Here is a 20,340-nt window from a genome sequence, read left to right on the forward strand (position 1 = left end):
AAATCTGGAATTATGGTACTTTGTTCTTCGTTCTCAAGATTACGTTGGCTATTTGGGTTCCATCAAACTATCATGGTTCCATACTAATTTCAGGACTATTTGGTCTAGTTCTGTTAAAAATACTATTGGTATTTCAATAGGGATTGCATTAAATATGTAGACTTCTTTGGGTAGTGTGTACATTTTAACAATATCAATCTTTCCAATCCATGAGCATGGTATATATTCCCATTTATTTGTGTTATTTTCAAGTTCTTTCATCAAAGTCTTATAATTTTTATTTTTATTTATTTTTTTAAAAGATTTATTTTTTATTCATGAGAGAGAGAGAGAGAGAGAGGCAGAGACACAGACACAGGCAGAGGGAGAAGCAGGCTCCATGCCAGGAGCCCGACACGGGACTCGATCCCAGGACTCTAGGATCGCGCCCTGGGCCAAAGGCAGATGCTAAACCGCTGAGCCATCCAGGGATCCCCAAAGTCTTATAATTTTTAGAATACAGTTCTTTCACCTCCTTCATTAAATTTATCCCTAGGTATTTTTTTTTGATGCAATTATAAATGGGATTATTTTTTAAATCTCTCTTTCTGCTACTTTGTTATTAGTATATGGAAATGCAACAGATTTCTCTATATAAATCCTGAAACTTTACTGAATTCATTTATTAGTTTTAAGAGTTTTTTGGTGGAATCTTTAGGAATTTCTATATATAGTATCATGTCATCTGCAAATAGAGAGTTTTGCTTCCCTACCAATTTGGATACCTTTTTTGTTTTCTTGCTTAATTGCTCTGGACAGGACTTTCCATTCTATGTTGAATAAAAGTGGCAAGAGTGTAAATTCTTGTCTTGTTCCTGATCTCAGAAGAAAAGCTCTCAGCTTTTCACTATTGGGCAAAATGTTAACTGTGGGTTTGTCATAAAAGTCCTTTATTATGTTGCAGTATGTTCCCTCTAAACCCACTTTGTTAAGAGTTTTTATCCGAAAAGGTTGCTGAATTTTATCAAATACTTTTGCTGTCTCTATGATCATATGATATTTATCCTTCATTTGTTAATTTAGGGTATCACAGTGATTGACTTGCAGATATTGAACCATTTTTGCATCACTGGAATATATCCCACTTGATCATGGTATATGATCCTCTTAAAATATTGTTTAATTTGGTTTGCCAATACTTTGTTGAGGGTTCTTGCATTTATGTTCATCAAGGATATTGGCCTATAATTTTCTTTTCTGGTAGTGTCCTTGTCTGATTTTGATGTCAGGGTAATGCTGGACTCGTAAATGAGTTTGGAAGTGTTTCCTCCTCTTCTAACTTTAGAAGAACATGAGGAGAGTAAGTATTCTTCTTTGTGTTTGGCAGAATTCATCAGGGAAGCCATCTGGTCCTGGACTTATATTTGTTGGGAAGGTTTTAATTACTGATTCAATCTCCTTACTAGTAATTGGTCTGTTCAGGTTTTAAGCTTTCTGCTTATCAAACAAAATGAGAAAAATAAATAGATAAAAATATCAGGTCTCAGCCTAGATGTAACTACTTTCAGGGGTCTTTTCTGAGCCACATATTTACTACCAAAACACCTTACACATATCTAATGCCTGCCTTGGTTCTCCAGTTATCTGTTAAAGTTCTTGAGGTAAGGGCCTATATTTGGTCCACCATGAATATCCTTGTATCCAGCACAGGTTGAAAGAATGATAAATATTCTTTGTGAAGATATAATTTTTAAAAAATTTAGCACTTGCTTCCCTTGAAGAAATTCTTTTTTCCCCCAAATAACTTATTATTTAAAATTTGTTTTTTTTTAAATTATGTTTTTAAAACTATACCTTTAAATGTTTAGAAGTATCAGAATTTATTTTTAAAATGAAAAATCTATTACAAGTATCTCCTGAAGACATGCTGTAGATGATCATAATTTGTTTTCTCACACTAGGAATATTTATTTTGGAGCCAAAAAACATTACTCTAGCATGACAGAGATATTGGTTGGTGCCTTATGATACCTGCAGATGAGGGAGCTGCCAAAAATGAGCTGCCATTTGTCCTGCGAGCCGGGAATGGTGCTTTATGAGGCAGTATGGGTGAGCAAGGAAGCCTGGGAGTTAAGTGTGAAGGAGTCTGATTGCTGAGTGTAGGTGACTGGATTTTATTCTCTGAGCCCCAGCAAAGGGAAGTTCCTGGGATTTGTTTTTAGCAGGGAGTTTCACGGGCAGAGCTATGCTTTAGGGTGATGATCTGAAGGCAGGAGAAGCTACCCTGGGAGGAAGGGAATAAAAGGCTATGGCTGCAGAGCCTGAACCAGGGAGAGAAAGGAGAGGAACGGGGGTGGAGAGCTAATCAAGAAGGCATCTGAGGACCTTGGCAGTCTGCAGAAACACCATTCTGCTTACTGCTCTTTCTCTGCTCAGAGCCTAGCAATGATTGCTCCACACATGCTTTTCTGAGTGCGTGCATGTAGATGGGAGGGAAAGAAGAGCCTAAGATGTGATTGAAAAGCATGACCTTGGTGCTGATGGCAGAGATTTGGAACGACAGGGCAGAGACAAGAGGGAAGATGACGTGTCCAGACTGGATCAGCTGGCGCGGTCATCAGCACCTGTCTCCTCCTGTGTCTGTCCTTCCTGTGACCTATACCTCTGTCACTTCTCTCAGCTTCCTCCAATTACATCAGGGCATCTTTTTGTTCTTGCTTTCTTTTCAGTTAAATATTCTTGTTTTTGAGAAATCTACAAGTACTTTCATGCTCCCTAGAAAAATCCAAAAATTTGGACAGCACCTGCTATGAGAGCTTAATCAGACCATATGCCCAGTAAACGGGGAGGGGCATTCTGTTTTAAGTGAATTTTTCTCTTGTCCTTAAGGTTAAGTAGAAAAACTTAAAAAAAAAAAAAAAAAAAAAAGACTTGGGTGAAATGTTTGTAAAAAGAAGCCTACTTTCGGGGTGTCTGGGTGGCTCAGTTGATTGAGCCTCTGGATCTTGGTTTCAGCTCCAGTCATGATCTGGGGGTTGTGGGATTGAGCCCCATGTGGGCTCTGTGCTCAGTAGGGAGTCTGTTTGGGGATTCTCTACCTCTGCGCCTTCCCCACAGCTTGTACGCTCTCTCTTTAAAAAAAAAAAATCTAAAAAACCTGATTTTCCTTTGAAGGCAGATGGTTGATGGTTACTATCACTAAAAATTATTTCTAACATATAAATAAGAAAAAAAGATGGGCGGCATATTTTCTCAATGACGCTGTGCTCTGGGGCATTCTTTCACAAGCCCTTCCAGGGGTAATTATCTAGGGCAGGGCTTCTCACCCTTGACACTGTTGACATTTGGGGCAGGATAATCCCTTGTCATGGGGGATATCCTGTGCACTGTAGGGCATTCCCCAGCACCCCTGGCCTCTGCCCACTAGATGCCAATCCCTCTCTACCGCCCCAGCTCCCAGAGTTGTTGAGTTGTGACCCAAAATGTCTCTCCATAATATCAAGTGTCCCCTGGGAGACAAGATCTCTCCTGCTTGAGAACCACTAATTTGGAAGAACAATCATTTGTTTGGCTTTCCTATTAGTTAAGGTCTCAGACTCCGTGAACTTACCCGGTAATTTCAGGTCTTGTTCTGTAGAGATGCAAATAATTTGTGCTCAGTAGAAGATCCCGGATGTGATGATGTTGTATCATCTCGGAGGGTATTGACCAGTTTTGTATCTAAACTAGGAACTTTATTTTAACATTCCCTTATAAATGTGTACAAATAGCCGGTTTCTTAGGATGTTCTTTGAGCCAGATGTACCTCCTTCCTTCTCCTCTCCCTTTAATGAGTGAATTGAATGAGCTTTTGGTGCACATGTGTGGAGACTCATAGTTTTAACTTTTGTGAAAATCATACTTTAGCATGACTGACTTTTCCTTTCCAAGCTCGTGTGACCTGTTGACCTGTGGTCACCATCGTGAACTTTGGGTCAGAAGGCTCTGAGCTTTCAGATTTGGTTTTCAAGTCTCTGCAGATCTATCTTTGGGGTGCTTTTAAATTCTTCCTGTCTCAGGGCACTTGCCTTCCGCTCAGGTCCTGATCGCAGGGTCCTGGGATCAAGCCCTGCATCGGGCTCCCTGCTCAGCGGGAAGTCTGCTTCTCCCTCTCCTCCCTGCTTGTGTTTTCTCTCTCTCTCTCTCTCTCTCTCTTTCTCTCTCTCAAATAAATCCTTTAAAAAACTCTCTATTTGATCTTCTTATCCCCATTGTCACTGACCTAGCTGGGCCCTTCTCATTTCCACATGGACTTCCATTTCCAGAATTCCCAGCTAGCCCCTCACTTCTGTCTCCCTCCCTTCCTTCCTTCCTTGGTGAGCTCTGCTGCCAAATAAGGATTCTTGAACCTTGGCTCAGACATGCTGCTCCCAGGACAAAGATGCCAGGCAGCAGGATCAGAGAATTTCTGAATTGAAAGAGCTGATTTTTCCGATTCAGAGGTTAGGGCTTTAGGGCCAAGGCTTAGGGCTAGAGTTTCAACACAGGGAGTAAACTGAGACCTGGAGAAGCCAATAGCTAATTGAAGTCACATGGCAAGGGAGAGGAAGATTTTTACGCAGGTTGGTGATCAGTTTGAATGTGCCCTGGACAGTCCCTGGAAATTGATTTTGTGCCTAAATCCCAGATATCATCCTCTTCCCCATTTGCTTCTGTTGCAAAGGGCAGAGCAGAAAACTTTCCATCCATGGGTTTGGAGAATGGGGTGTCAGTTCATCTGAGCTTTTCTGGCCTCAGCCAACACCTTCCAGAGTGATGTCGTATTTGTATGTGTGTCTTTCCCTCGGCGTTAGGATCCTGCCTGCTTTAACCCCACCAAGGCCTGGCTTCCTTATTCTGCTACTCATTTGGTGACATAACAGGTTTTTCCTGATTCTCCCCCAATTATTTCTGTTTGCTCCTCACTGTGTGTTTCTGCTTTCTGCCTGCCCTTGGGCTGCCCAGTGGCACTTCTGTCTCCCTTCACAAGCACCATCTTCTAACCTCTCCTGGTTTTTGGCTCTTTCACGGAACCAACAAGTGAGTTAGTCCCTTAACTTAAAAAAATATTCCCACAAGTGTAATTGGGTCAGCTTGGTGTGAGATGCCCTTTATCTTTGCAAGATTGCACAGAGGATGGGATGCGTGGCATCGTGAATGGGAACTTGACTAGAGCCCGGGTTTCCCCCACTGTCTGAAAGTAGAGTGTGCCTGGGAAAACTTTCATAAGGCACAGGTGTAAAAGGAAGAGTATCCTGCTTTCTGAACGTTTCTGTTAAGCCACTTTGTTTTTTTGAAAGACTTATATTATTATGATAACATTTTTTTCTTTTCTTTCTTTCTTTTTTTTGGTAAACGTGAAAATCCTCTTCAGATTTAACACATACTAATATAGGTCTTTTGTAAAGTGAAGTCAATGTAGGATGAGGAAAGCAGAGGATACCCGTATCTTTTTTTATTTTTTAAAAATTTTATTTATTTGAGAGAGAGGGAGATTATGCATGAGTGGGAGGAGGGGCAGGGTGAGAAGCAGAACCCCTGCTGAGCAGGGAGCCCAATGAGGGGCTCAATCCTATGACCCATGAGATCATGACCTGACCTGAGTCTAAATCAAGAATCAGATGCTTACCAACTGAGGCACCCAGGCACCCCCTGCTCTGTGTTTTTCATAAGAAACAGATGATGCTGGTGGTAAAGAGAATGGGAATTAGAGCTCCTGTTCTGTCTACCTTCTCCTTAGTCCCCTGAAACATGTACCTTTTTCATACCTAGGATTCTAAATGTTCCTGAATTAAGAAACCGCTTCACTATGAGTTAGGAATATGTGAATGACTGCTATCAGAGACCTGAAAAAGGAGTGGCTAAATAAGTTTATTGCTCTTTTCTATAAATGAAGTTGGACTTCAAACTTCAAAAAAAGTTCAAAGTCCAAAAATGGACTTTCAACTCATGGCTTCCATTTTCAATGTTGCCTCAAGGTCCTATATAGCTGCTGAAGCCATTACATCTGCATTCATGAATTCCCAAAGAAGGCAGAGAAGGACTTAGCTTCTCCTTTTTAAAGAACTTTCCCAGAAGTCCCATTTCTCAGTTCCAATGATATTTTAGTTTATGGTTTCCATATAGTCAAATCTAGTTTTTGTTTATGATATTCTGGTCTTGGTGTAATACTAAAAAGAATTTCTTGAGTATCATAAAGATATTCTATACACTATCTGGAAATTTTAGAACTGTTTTTTTCTTTTTAGATTTAAATCTGAAATTTATGTTTATAGTATAGGGTAGAGATCTAACTTTCTTTTCCCAAATGACTTCTCTCAGGGAACATTTTCTTTAACCCATATATTTGTTTATCCTATAGCCACTAGCCAAGACCTTTCCCTAGACAATGCAGGAGGCAACGACATACATTCTTTTTTCCCCCCTAGATTTCATTATCACTCGTACTTATTTGTATTTCTAACCATTCCCTTTTTAGTTTTAACCTCTGAGCTTCTGTTATATCCAGTGCACGTCTCTGTTTGCCCTCACACATGGCACTGTGATCTATTTTCAGACTATCAGTACCTTGAACGTAGATAACATCTCAATCAACTCTATCTCCAGCATTAAAATTTAGCAATATCCTCAATCAACAGTCATTAAGTGGGGTGAATGAATGAAGCACTGCCATGTCACATGCCATTTATTGTTCCATTTAGGTTACTTCTTAATGACACAATGGAGGCACCTGGGTGGCTCAGTGGTTGAGCGTCTGCCTTTGGCTCAGGTCATCATCCCGGGGTCCTGGGATCCAGTCCCACATTGGGCTACCTGCAGGAAGCCTGCTTCTCCCTCTGCCTATGTCTCTGCCTCTTTCTGTGTGTCTCTCATGATAAATAAATAAAATTTTTTAAAAAATGACACAATGGGAGCCACCTTAATCTCATTATTACCATGCTTCTAAATCTGTTTTATGGCAGGTTATTTTTGAGAAAGTTTCCTAAGCAAAATTAATCCTTTTAATTTTAATTAATCCCTGTTTGGATTTCAGTTAGCTTCAGCTCGGTGCATAGCTTACTTCCAGGAGTCTCTACCCATTAATTCCAGTAGCTACAGTTGACCCTCGAACAATATGGAGTTGAGAGTTGCTCTCCCCTACTACTGCACAGTCAAAAATCCATGTCTAAGTTCTGACTCCCCAAAAACTTAATAGTCTACTGTTGACCAGAACCCTTACGGATAACATCAACAGCCGATTAACACATATTTTGTATATTATATGTATTATATACTGTATTCTTACAGTAAAGTAAGCTAGAGAGAAGAAAATGTTACTAAGAAAATCATAAGGAAGAGAAACCACATATACAGTCTTGCACTGTGAAAAAAACTCCATATTTAAGTGGACCAGCATAGTTTAAAACTGTCTTGTTCAAGGGTCCCCCATACCCGTTAAGCCATAGTTCCAAGACTCTAGTACTTAAAAGACCCTCCCAGGGACACTGAGGCTTCTGTTCATTCTGGGGAACCTTTCTGGGGAACCTACTGCCTGTGGGTCCTCACGCTGACCCCACCATGCCACAGTGAGATCCAGTGCATTTTGACAGGTTTATGAGGCCAGCAGATGGAGAACGTGGCTGTGGCTGCCCTCTGGGTCTGTGGTCCCGAGCCTGGCTTTGGTAGAAAAGGGGTGCCACCCAAAGTTGGGGATCTGGGGGGATGAAGGGAGCACATAAGGCCTCCTTCACAACTGAGTGGATGATCTGCCTTGGGATGGTGAGTAGGAGGGAGCAGGTGGGATTGTATCCACCTGAAGAGATGAAGGCTTTCTCTCCTAGTTTGGGAAGTCTTTCCTGCATCTAGTGAATAGGTACATACTGAATTCAGAGGGGGGGAGGCGGGGGGGGGGGAGAGGTGTCTTTTTTTTCTTTCTTGAATCTCTTTCCCTTTTATACTCCAGGTTGTGGGGTGTGGAGGGGGAGGGCCTGGTGAGCACCTGGCCAGCCAGCACCCCGCGGCTGAGCGTGGGCTTCGTAGTCCAGCCCTGATTCGAGACAGAATTGATCGTATTGGGTCTTTTAACCACTGCTGTGTGGCCAGATGTCAAAGCCCCCTTTTCCCCAAGAGCCCACCGACCTAGAGCATATCCTCAGTACCTATGGTTCCTTTCAAACCCCAGCTCCCACTCTACCACTAGTAACACATTAACCTGGCTTAGGGTCTGCTTATCTATTCTTACTTTCTGCCTCGCTGAGTCACATTCCCTTCTTTGCCAGTGCATGGGGTTGCCCTTGCTGTCTGCTATCACAGTGTAGCATTTCTTTCCCGGGAAGCCTTAGAGTTCTAATGTCTACAATGCCGGGTGCTGAGTCAGAAAGAACAGGATTTCTAGGAGCTACTGGCCTGATGAGGAGATGAAGCTTGATGCCTCCCAGAGGTAAACACCACCATATAAAATAAGTGATGAGGGGGATCCCTGGGTGGCACAGCGGTTTGGCGCCTGCCTTTGGCCCAGGGCGCGATCCTGGAGACCCGGGATCGAATCCCACATCGGGCTCCTGGTGCATGGAGCCTGCTTCTCCCTCTGCCTGTGTCTCTGCCTCTCTCTCTCTCTCTCTGTGTGACTATCATTTTTTTTTTTAATTTATAAGTGATGAAAGGGGGCATTTGCCAATCTGTTAATTCAGCTTAAAATGCTTAGATTCTGGTGCCCTGGGCCTCCTTCTGACTCTATTATTAGTACTGTAGGGTCTCCCGAACCTTCATCCAAATTAATGCTGAACTCCACTGGATTCTTCTGGATGCACCCTGAGGAACCCGGCTGAGTGTCCAGGTTCCCTCTTGGTAGAACTCCTAGGTCTTCCCACAGTCATATAAGGATTTATAATTCAAAACTCCGGGGATGAGAGCAAAGCTATTTCCCCAGTGGGGAGGCTGAACTCATGAATCTTACTGGTCCCTGAGGAGCAAAGATAGCTGTGTTCTCATACTTATTATCTGGTTTCGTGTTGCTTTTATTTTTGATAGTCGAGGGAGGTGAGTGCCCTCATCATTTTCAGTCCTCGGGACCGTAAATATCTTCCTGTCATCCTGAACTCTAGGACACCTTTGCCTCCAGGTTCAGCAGGGGTAGAAGAAACTCTAATGAAGGGCCTTGGGCTCTGAGTCTGGTGTCCTGCCCTGAAACAGCCTGGTTCCCAGGCACCGTGGGACCGCTGCCTCCCTCTCGCCTACCCCTATCTTTTCTTCAAGGCCAGCATGGACTGCAAGTGTGGAAGGTGCGACCATCCTGAATGTCCGTCTGAGTGACCTCTGCAGGTTGCTTGGCTCCTGATTCTCCTGCACCTCCAGCCATTCCATTCCTTCTCCTGCACTTCCCTGGACTCAGCTGCAGCTCAGCCCTTCATCCCTGCGGGGCTCACGCTGACCACTTAAACTGAATCTCTTTCGGGGCACAGAGAGGGGGACATTTTCAGGCCTTTTGCTGGTCTACCCATCTGGCCACGTTACCAGCATCAACACCTTCTCTTGATCCAGAGTTCAAGAGTGCTACTTGTACCCTCCTTGAGCTATCCTGTTTGTAAAACAGGCCTTTGTGGTCTGGCACTGGAGCCTATGTGAGCTTCATCAAGGACCTGCATATGGCAGGTATTAGGCCAAGTCTCTCACATGTGTTATCATGTTTAACCCTCACAGCCATTCTATAAAATAGGTATTGGTATTAGTCCCAATGATACAAAGGAAATCACTGAAGCATAGATGGATTATAGAATTTGCCCATCATCACACAGCTTGAAGGTGACAGAGCCGGGATTCAGACCTCACTGTCTTACCAAAACCCAGGTGTGCCTTTAAGTACTACCTACTAGGTATTCCTACTATGTAGATTATCTCAACCAACTATATCTACAATTAGTTGATTTTTTAAAAATTTAAATTCAATTAATTAACATATAATGTATTATTAGTTTCAGAAGTAGTTTAGTGGCTCATCAGTTTTATGTAATACCCATTGCTCACTACTCAAGTGCCCTCCTTAACACCCATCATCCAGGTACCCCATCCTCCAACCTGCGTTCCCCCCAGCAACCCTGTTTGTCTCCTAGAGTCAAGAGTCTCTTATGGTTTGTCTCCCTCTCCGATTTCATCGTATTTTACAACCCATTGAAGTTATATTAGCATATATTTAGCAAATAAGAGTGGATACCTATTTGGTTACCTTAAAAATCAAATGTTTAAAATTTTCCTTTAATCGAGAGATTCTGTGGTATGATTTTTAGGGGTAAGAAGGTGGGACTTGGAGGAGGCCATCAAAGAAAAGTCATACATAAAGAAATTGGAGAGATTTTTGCAGATTCAGATACTTGAACGGGCGTTTGCCATTTCCTTGTGTTTGCCTCAGAAATGTCACAGCTCAGAAGAGAGAGCCACACAGACTCTGAATGATGGAAGCCGACAGAAGACGGAGCCAGTGGAGTGGGGTCAATAAAAGTGGGAGAACAGATGACCCTATATGGCTCCCTGCCCATTGGCCTGTCTCCATCTCCACAGTCAGAAACAGGCAGAAGAGGCCCCAAAAAAGAAAAGACCCAAGTTCCCTAGACTATACTGTGGCTGCATAACCAGTTCTTGCAGGGAGGAGGTAACTGTGACCCACCTCCATTACTGTGCCATTGTCTTCAGATGGAGCCCCCATTTTGGAATCAGCTGGGATTTCTGCTTTGTCGGCTCCGCCCCCAGTTGGGCTCGGCCAACAGGGGGCGCTGGAGGGACAGGAGGCGGGATTTCTTGCTATTTCCTGTCTACTTCCTGTCTACTTCCTGTTTACCTCCTGCCTACTTGTTTACCTCCTGCCTACTTCCTGTTTACTTCCTGTTTACTTCCTGTCTACTTCCTGCTTCTGTGAGCATCACCATGTCAACGACTGTTTACCTGGCAGGGGCGGCGTCTTTGTGTAACTGCGCTGAATCCAGTAACGGTGGGCAGACGTCAGGGTGGGATCTCAGCCCGGAGGCCCTCCTCCGAGGTCAGAGACCCCAGACCCCAGACCCCAGGAGGAGCTGCTGGTGTCCCTATCCCAGAGGTCTTGAGTTTCAGCTTGTTTGGCACCCTTCTTCCTAAAATTTAAATTAAAAAAATTCCCAAAACTTGTCTTCATTCCTCCTCCGGCTAGTTACAGCAATTGCTACTTCCCTAATTTAGGGTGTCCTAACACCCCTCCCTCTCTCCTACAGTTATCTATTTAACTTTATATCTATTTAAGTTCTTTATATTAAATTTGCCCTCTCAAATATTTAGCCAGGAAGGCTGCTTTGTTCGGGGCAGGTGGTGGGGAGGGTTGGGTTCAGGAGAGAAATAGTGGCAAACGGTATAAGCAGTTTTGAAGAAGCCATTTCCGCCCCCCTGTATTGCCCAAGCCACCCCTGGGGCTCTTGCTGAAGTCTCAACAGCCCAAAACATTAATCCAGTCCCTCCACCACCAAGACCCTAGACTCCCAGACATTAGTGAGTGAGGTCTACAATCTGGAACCCTGTGGTTATTTTCTACAACTCACAGATTATTAACAACAATGAATGACAGGTAAATGGATTTTTTTTTTTTTTTTTTTTTTTTTTTAGCAGTTGCCATTTGGAGAACAAACTCTGGTTGTACGGACTTTTTCTAAAGTAAAAAGAAAAATAAAGGTTTGAGGCATGGGTGTATCTGTGTTTCTATGGTTCCTTGCTAAGGGAGGTGGGAAAGCTTTCAGGTTCTTGTGTGAGCATTGACAGGTTTTTATGAATGATTTTGTGGCAGGAGAGCATGGTTACAGACGGTTGTTCTGGCCAAAATACCTGCTTGTGTTCTCAGATACTGCCAGCATTTTCTTCCTGCCTTATTCACCTCCCCGAATGACGCATACTTGAGCATATGCTCTTGAATGACATTATGTGAGCTTGTGCTCTTATCTAGGAGCAGGAAACTGGAAGGTGATAGAGCCACCTGCTGCTCTCTACTTCGCAGAGACTGAGGAGGAGCCTGAGACTGTTCGTGGACATCCTGTGAATATCAGGAAACATTTTGGAGGGGTTAGAAGAAGGGGATGTGGCATTCACATGTGTGCTTCCATGGATTCCAGTCCATCTTCTCTTGGAAACAATCATACCCTGGCAAGTGACCTTTCCTAAGCAAGAACAAAGGTGTTAAAAAGGTGAGAATTTTCTTAATGATTCATTTTTTTCTTCCTTTTAGATTCCCATAAAAGTTATGACCAAGAAGGGCATCATCTTATGCTTAGAATACAACAAAGGAAAATAGTCTTTGTTGGGAAGATTTGTCACATTTTGTTTTGCTCCTGTTAGGGATTTTTCCCCCCTATATCATGTGGTTTTCTTTGATGGTACCCAGTACCCTGTTTTGTATTATTTAAAAGGTGGCTGTGGTTTGGAGGAAGAAATATTAGGCTTGTGGACAAAAAAACCTGGGGATAAGGGGTGTGGGGATGAGTCCCATATTTCCTTCTTAAAATATACACGGTATTTGACAAGTTATTTAGCTTTTGTTTTCCTATCTGTGAAAGAGGCCTAATAATACTGCACTTCAAGTATGTTGTGAAAATTAAATTGGACAATGTAAAGAAATATTTCTGGCCCATAGAAAGCACTCATTAAATGTTGTGTATGCATAGCTCTGTATGTCTCTGAGTATAGATATATTTTAAATTTGGATAGACTGAGTTAATTATATGAATGATTACAATGCATTTTTTGATTATATCCAATTTTTTGTACTTCAAGAACTTAAAAAAAAAAGATTTTATTTATTTATTCATGAGAGACACAGAGAGAGAGGGAGACAGAGAGACAAGCAGAGTGAGACACAGGCTCCATGCAGGAAGCCCGATGTGGCCTTCGATCCCAGGACTCCAGGACCATGCCCTAGGCTGAAGGGAGGCACCCAACCGCTGAGCCACCCAGGCATCCCTAAGAACATTTTTTTTAAGGGTGGCTAGATACCACATCTAACCAATGAATTACATGTGGTGAAAGCAGCCTAATAACAAATTGCCAAACAAGAACTAGCAATGTACTTTTGATTTTACTTATTTTTTTCAAGTGTCTTTATTTGTAAATAATCTCCACGCCCAATGTGGGACTCGAACTTACAACCTTGAAATCAAAGGTTGCATGCTCTCCCAACTGAGCCAGCCAAGAGCCCCTGTACTTTTTCTTTTAAAAGGATTTAAATCTTTGCATTTCTAGAATGGATGCCGAGAGTCTGAATTTCCTGGATTGTCTCCCTACAATGATTAAAAATTCCAGGCCCCAGATAAGAGCTGTGTTAGAAACTGAGTGGTAAAGGGTGGAGGTGAAGACGGAGGAATGAAAGGTGGGTAGGGACTTCCTCTTACTCAACGTCAGCGGTACTCAGTTCTGCTTCCCTGTCTTTTTCTCTTGGGGTGGAGGTGGAGCCAGATCTGGAGCCCAGCATGAACAGCTAGTTTGTAGGGTCAAGTTATAGACCTCCATGGACAAGCTGAGAGGAAGAGGTTCCTAGGCAGGTCTTGACCAAGGATACTTGTCTAGAGAAGAAATACCTCTTCGCTATCACTTTGGAGTTGAACTTGCTGTTCCTGTGAATACATTCAGGGTTAGTTTGTAATTGAAGGCATTTTGTTCTGTCCAAGGCTTCCATCCTCTACTTGCTTTCCTGTGCCCAAACTCCACTGGTTTCTCATTCCATGAAGATGATTTGGTGGAAGAAGCGCTGCCGGCAGCATTACCTGTGGGCCCTGGGCTGCTATGTGCTGCTGGCTGTTGTTGCTCTGAGATTTTCTCTTAGATTGAAATGTGACTTTGACTCCCTGGATCTGGAGTCCAGAGATTTTCGAAGCCAGCACTGTAGGGACATCTTGTACCAGTCGCTGAAGTTGCCAGCAAAGAGATCCATCAACTGTTCTAGGATCATCCGAGGGGACTGGCAAGCAGTGTCGGAGGCTCTCCTGGACAACCTGGAGGTCAAGAAGAAGCGGAAGCCTTTAACAGACACGGACTACCTTAACATGACCCGAGACTGTGAGCACTTTAAGGCCAAAAGAAAGTTCATACGGTTCCCTCTGAGCAAAGAAGAGTTAGACTTCCCAATTGCATACTCTATGGTGGTCCATGAAAAGATAGAAAACTTTGAAAGACTGCTGCGAGCTTTGTATGCTCCTCAGAACATATACTGTGTCCATGTGGATGAGAAATCCCCAGAAACTTTCAAAGAGGCAGTCAAGGCGATTATTTCATGCTTCCCAAATGTCTTCATAGCCAGTAAGTTGGTTCGGGTGGTTTATGCCTCCTGGTCCAGGGTGCAGGCTGACCTGAACTGTATGGAAGACTTGCTCCGGAGCTCAGTGCCATGGAAATACTTACTAAATACATGTGGGACAGACTTTCCTATAAAGACCAATGCAGAGATAGTCCTGGCCCTCAAGATGTTGAATGGGAAGAATAGTATGGAGTCAGAAAAACCTACTGAGTACAAGAAGTCTCGCTGGAAATATCACTATGAGGTAACAGACACATTGTACATAACCAGCAAGATGAAGGATCCTCCTCCTGAGAATATACCTATATTCACAGGGAATGCCTATATTGTGGCTTCTCGAGACTTCGTCCGACATGTCTTAGAGAACCCCAAGTCTCGAAGACTGATTGAATGGGTAAAGGACACCTATAGCCCCGATGAGCATCTATGGGCTACCCTTCAGCGTGCACCATGGATGCCCGGTTCTATTCCTTACCATCCCAAGTTTCACATCTCAGACATGATAGCCATTGCCAGGCTGGTCAAGTGGCAAAGCCATGAGGGAGACATCAGTATGGGGGCACCTTATGCCCCTTGCTCTGGAATCCACCAGCGGTCTATCTGTATTTATGGGATTGGGGACCTGCACTGGATTCTTCAAAACCATCACCTGTTGGCCAACAAGTTTGACCCAAAGGTGGATGACAATGTTCTTCAGTGCTTAGAAGAGTACTTACGTTATAAGGCCATCTATGGGACTGAACTCTGAGATATCCCATCATAATATTGCTACCTGTGGGACAGGAACATATGCAGACATGCCCAGGGGGTGCTGGGACAGTAGGGTGGGGTGGGGCTCTAAAATCTTTGGGATCCCCAAGTCAGGGGGCTGCTATGGGGGTGCGGGTAAGTAGATCTCCTGCCTTATTACTTGCTGTCCTGGGTGAACACTGGGTGTGCACTCACCTCACTCCTAATAGCTCTCCCACTGATGTTCTCACAGAGTGAGAGTCAGAATCAAACCAGCGATTTGGGAGAGTAAGGGGAGGGTAGTGTGGCAGGGGACCCTGGATTTCAGTTGAATGCTTGGTGTCTGCTTTTCTACTCTGTGTGAACGCTGGTTCTAATAATTCTAGGCTTTGGTAGTGGGGATGGGGTGGGACTTTAGTGGAAAGAGGGCCTTTGGGTACTATTAACTTAAAAATAAATAGCTCTTGATTCAAAGTCCTTACTTCTATTTTTTGTCTAGCAAGCCAGAAATAAGATAAAAGTAACTATTGGTGACATTTAAAATCCCTGGTGGCTGGCAAGAGAATCTCCATTATTCCAAAGTGATCACGACAGGGTATGCAAATAGCAGATTCAAAAGAATATAGAGGAACAGAATTGAATCTTTCATTATTAAAAGCCCTCCTCATTTTGTTTACACTGACAGATTCATGACTTCCCCATAAGGGAAAAAGCAGGACAATTTAACCAATTTGACCACCCATATCCTCATGGGTCAGTTACAGCATTAATTTTGCCAGCTTCACAGCCAAAGCTTAATGTCACATTAGAAAGATAATAGCGATTTAGGCAAGGCCATCATAGAATTTATTGTCCAAACTGGAACACATTTTAATGGGGAAGAGGGATACCACACTATTAATAATTAGGTTGGGAAACAAGCATGAACTAGGACTGCCTAGCAAAATCAGGAAGTCTGGGTATTCCAAGTTAGACCTTGTTAGTCAAAACTCTTATTTAAGTATATGAATGGAATGGTCGGTATTTGTAGTTCTGTGATTTATACATTTCCTTGTGGGGAGACAATTGTGTGTGTGTGTATTCCCTCCCACCCCCAATAAATGTTGCCCAGTGAAATATTTCTTTCTGAAGCTCCAGAGATGAATGTTAAACAATTGGAAGGCAATTGGCTATTCGTCGTACTCCTCTGTGATGGGCAAGGGATGTTATATAAAAAGAGAGGCATATCTTATACATAGTGCAGCTATTCTTCTGCTTATGGTATGCTGTGGAAGAGGGATTTATACACAAGTTAATGTAACTTGAATGATCCTGTGATGTCATGATGTCACTAATGTGTCCATCTCTGATTCATTTAAGTTCTCTCTCACAATCAACTTTTCCTGCAACTCAGTGACACAGTGAATTTTCTAATTATAAGTTACTTTTTTGTAGGGTTGTACTCCTTTGGTAATGGGCCTTGACCACCCCACCTTACCTACATTGCAATATTGAGTCCTCTTCACCTTGCTCCCAGCCCCACCAGAGATGACCGATGAGTAGCCATGTGCCCAGCAGATGAGCCCTGTGAGGTCTGTTCCCAGCAGTGCTGATCATGGACCTCTCTATTAGCCTTTGTGACTGTCCTTGTTCCTCCTCTGAGGGGGCTGTGGGATGTGGGCAGAAAAGCCCCCCTTAGTGCATGTGAAAAAGAACTCGGGTCTTTGGTCTCATGGTCAACTTCCTCTGTAATTTATCATGTGAAATAAATTATAATTCTTAAAGATAAGAATGTGAACTTGTCATTTTGGGGGGATAAGTTGTTGGAATTTTCCAAGCACTGAAATTTTCTCTAGAAGTACATTCAGGTGCATATAGGAGGTGCTCTCTATTTAATAACACGAGGTCTTCATATCAGAAGGGTCAAATTATTCCCCCATTTGTTTAGTGTATTTTAGAATTCATACAATTAAACCATCATATCTGTTGATTTTTCCTTTCCTCTGAGTCATACCTGTTTCTTTAACCTTCCTCTGATCAAGAAAAATTGTGAGTTGAGCAATGATGTTTGTATTACCTCTCAAGGTTTGAGTGTTTCCTCTTTTTGATTTGGTAAGCATTGCTTTAACAACTATATTTCTGTTGTATGCCCTGCCTATCGTATCATTGCTCTTGATTGAGTGAAAATTTCATTAAGGAAGAAAAGGCAGTTGATAATACTGTTTGGAACAGATGGCCTGACTTATTTGGAGAGGTCAAGTATTTGCATTAAAAATAGAACAATTATACACACTGCCTTAATTAAGTACCTTAATTGGACCAAAGATCTGTTCTTTCTTCCATTCAGTCATTTATTACAAAGATGATTAAGATCTCATTCCCTTCTCTATGAAGCTTGAGTGTATGACAAGGACTGACATAACTCCTGTGTTTATTCCACAAACATTAACTAAGCTCTTACTATTTACTAGGCGTTGTTCTTGACACTGGGGATATAGCAGTCAACAGAAATCCTCATGCTCCTTTTGTTCACATACTAGCAGGAAACTACTGTAAACAGATAAGTAAAATATATGTATATTGGAAGGAGATGGTGCTAGAGAGAAATTGAAGTAAGTGATAGAGACCTTAAGAGAGTGGGGTAGAGAGGGAGAGTGATTAACATTGTAAATACTGTGGGCAGGGAGGCCCTTGATGAAAAAGCAACATTTGAGTCAAGATCTGAAGAAACAAAAGGGCATGATCCATGAGGATAAACGAGGAAAGAGCATTCTAGGCCAAGAGGAGACTGGCAAGGTCCCAAAGCAGGAGCTCATCTGCCACATTTGAGGACAGCAAGGAGGCTAGCGTAAATGGAGCAGAGGTACCAGGACAGGTTTTGAATAGAGGACTGGCCTGATCTGGTTAACATTTTAGTGCTCCACTGAGAACAGACTGGTTGGGAGAGGGATGGCGGTGGGGTGGTAAGGAGCAGGAGGCTCCTTAGGAGGTTAACCTCATTAGGAGGTTATGGCAATAATCCTGGCACTAGCAGAAGTGAGTTAGACCAGGGTTATAGAAGTAGATATGGTGAGAGTGGTCAAATTCTAGAAATGCTTTGAAGGTTGTTTGAGGATTTGCTGACAGGTTGTCAGATGCACATGGATGGGTCCATGTGGTACTGTGAGTTTGTGGAATGTCTTTCTCTTTCATTAACATTTTATCTGGGGAGGAGGGCGGGGGGTGGGGGTGAGTGGGTGACGGGCACTGAGGGGGACACTTGACGGGATGAGCACTGGGTGTTATTCTGCATGTTGGTAAACTGAACACCAATAAAAAGTATTTTATTAAAAAAAAACATTTTATCTGAGATATAATACACAAGAAAGTACAAAAATCCCAAATCTATAGCTCAATTTCTACAAAGTGAACACACCTGTGTAACTAGAACCTAGGTCAGAAACAGAACATTACCAGCAACCCAGAGTGCCCCTGTATCCCTTTCCAGTTACTACCCCCTCTGCTGCAAAGATAACTACAGCCCTGACACCACAGATGATTTGGTCTGTCTTTAAGTTTGTTGTAAGTACTCTATTCTCTTTTGCTTATAGCTCCTTCAACTCGATATTATGTCTTATCTATGTTCCTGTGTGTAGCCGTAGTTCAGTTGCTCCTCCTGTTATGTAATGTTCCATTATACCAATAGCCCATAGTTTATCCATTCTCGTGTTGATGATGGTTTGGGTCCAGCTTTTGTCGGAGTTATGCTCCCGTACACCTTCTGGAACTTGTTTTATAGACAACATGTATACATTTCAATTGAGTATCCATCAAGGGGAGAAACTCAAGTATACATGTTTGAGTTTAGTGAATAATGTCATGTAATTTTACAACATGGCCTACCAATTTAACTTCCTCTAGCAAGGTGTGAAAGTTCCACGTGCTTCCTCGTTATTATAGGCATACATTGCTTTATTGCATTTTGCTGAGTTGCGCGTCTTTTTTCCCCCCCCACAAATTGAAGGTTTGTGGCAATCCTATGTTGAGGGAATCTTTTGGTGCCATTTTTCCAACAGCATTTGCTTACTTTATGTCTGTGTCACATTTTGGTAATTCTTGCAGTACTTCAAAATTTTGATTATTATATTTGTTTTGCTGATCAGTGGTTTCTTGAGATGGAATCTACTGGTGAAGATGCTGCTAACATTGTTGAAATGACAACAAAGGGTTTAGAATATTACATAAATTTAGTTGATAAAGCAGCAGAGGACGGACTTCAATTTTGAAAGAGGTTCTGTGAGTAAAGTGCTGTCAAACTGCATCGCATGCTACAGAGAGATTGTTTGTGACAGGAAGAATCAATTGATGAGGTAACTTCATCATTGTCTTATTTTTAAGAAACTGCCACAGCCACCCCAACCTCAGCAACCACCACCCTGATCAGTCAGCAGCCGTCATCAAAACAAAGACCCTCTGCCAGCAAATTAATCACAATTGCCTGAAAGCTCAGAAGATGATTGGCACTTTTTGTTTTGTTTTTTTTTTTTTTAAGCAATAAGGGATTTTCAAATTAAGGTACAAACTTTTTTTTTTTTTTTTTTGGACATAATGCTATTGCACACTCAAGAGACCACAGTGTAGCATAATGGTAACTTTTATATGCACAGGGAAACCAAAAAATTAATTTGACTTGCTTTATTGTGATATTTGCTACATGGCAGTGGTCTGGAACCCAACCCATATTATCTCTGAGGAGTCACTATATTATTATCTGGCTTTGTCATTTTAACCATTCTGGTGAGTGGTAGTGGTATCAGATTGTGGTTTTAATTTGCATTTGATGACTAATGATGTTAAGTAGCCTTTCATATGTTTATTAGCCATTTGGTAGTCTTATAAGTTTTCTTCCAATTATTATCTTTGTTCAGTGAAATAAAAAGCAAAATGATTTTATCAAATGAAGATGGAGGAGATAATCAAAGTGTTGGGAAGAGGAGGTCCAATTGTATCAAATTGGAAACTGGAAAAGAAGCTAGACCAAGGGGGAATAAATGATGCTGGGAGCATTAAGGATTAATGTCATCCAATGACATTAAGGTGAGCAAGTCTAAAAAGAAATCGGCCATTCATCCACATTCGGCTGCAAGAGTACAGGCATATAGAGCAGGATTTACCCAGGTTTGCGACTTACCCAAGCAAGTATGAGAGAGGGCCAAAGGAGTTGATGTTATATGCAAGGGAGTGATCATAATAATGGACCATGAAATTTATCTGAATAAGGTGGGAGGGGAGGGGATGGTGCTGGAATGATTTAAGGGGTATAGTGGAATGTCATGTTCTTCATGTGTTGGGACCACTTTGAAGTGTGATGGATTCTACTT

General features: G+C 42.4%; 1 protein-coding gene across 5 annotated transcripts; it reads left to right on the plus strand.

The window, feature by feature from the left end:
- Positions 1 to 8,258: 8,258 nt before the first annotated feature.
- Positions 8,259 to 16,772, plus strand: GCNT3 (glucosaminyl (N-acetyl) transferase 3, mucin type). Of its 5 annotated transcripts, none has more exons than XM_077881297.1 (4): positions 8,259 to 8,416; positions 10,382 to 11,560; positions 11,933 to 12,170; positions 13,647 to 16,772. In XM_077881297.1, the coding sequence occupies exon 4, from the start codon at positions 13,701 to 13,703 to the stop codon at positions 15,018 to 15,020; it is 1,320 nt and encodes a 439-aa protein (XP_077737423.1). In that variant the 5' UTR covers positions 8,259 to 8,416; positions 10,382 to 11,560; positions 11,933 to 12,170; positions 13,647 to 13,700; the 3' UTR covers positions 15,021 to 16,772. The 5 variants fall into 5 exon arrangements, with proteins under 5 accessions (XP_077737423.1, XP_077737424.1, XP_077737427.1 ...); XM_077881298.1 differs by having other exon boundaries at positions 11,984 to 12,170; XM_077881301.1 differs by having other exon boundaries at positions 10,382 to 10,621.
- Positions 16,773 to 20,340: the final 3,568 nt, after the last annotated feature.

Source organism: Canis aureus, chromosome 32 (assembly GCF_053574225.1).
Source record: "Canis aureus isolate CA01 chromosome 32, VMU_Caureus_v.1.0, whole genome shotgun sequence".
Classification (NCBI taxonomy): domain Eukaryota; kingdom Metazoa; phylum Chordata; class Mammalia; order Carnivora; family Canidae; genus Canis; species Canis aureus.

What these genes read in the sequence shown, in the direction of transcription:
- GCNT3 (XM_077881297.1), top strand. Translation starts at nt 13,701, where the DNA reads ATGAAGATGATTTGGTGGAAGAAGCGCTGCCGGCAGCATTACCTGTGG.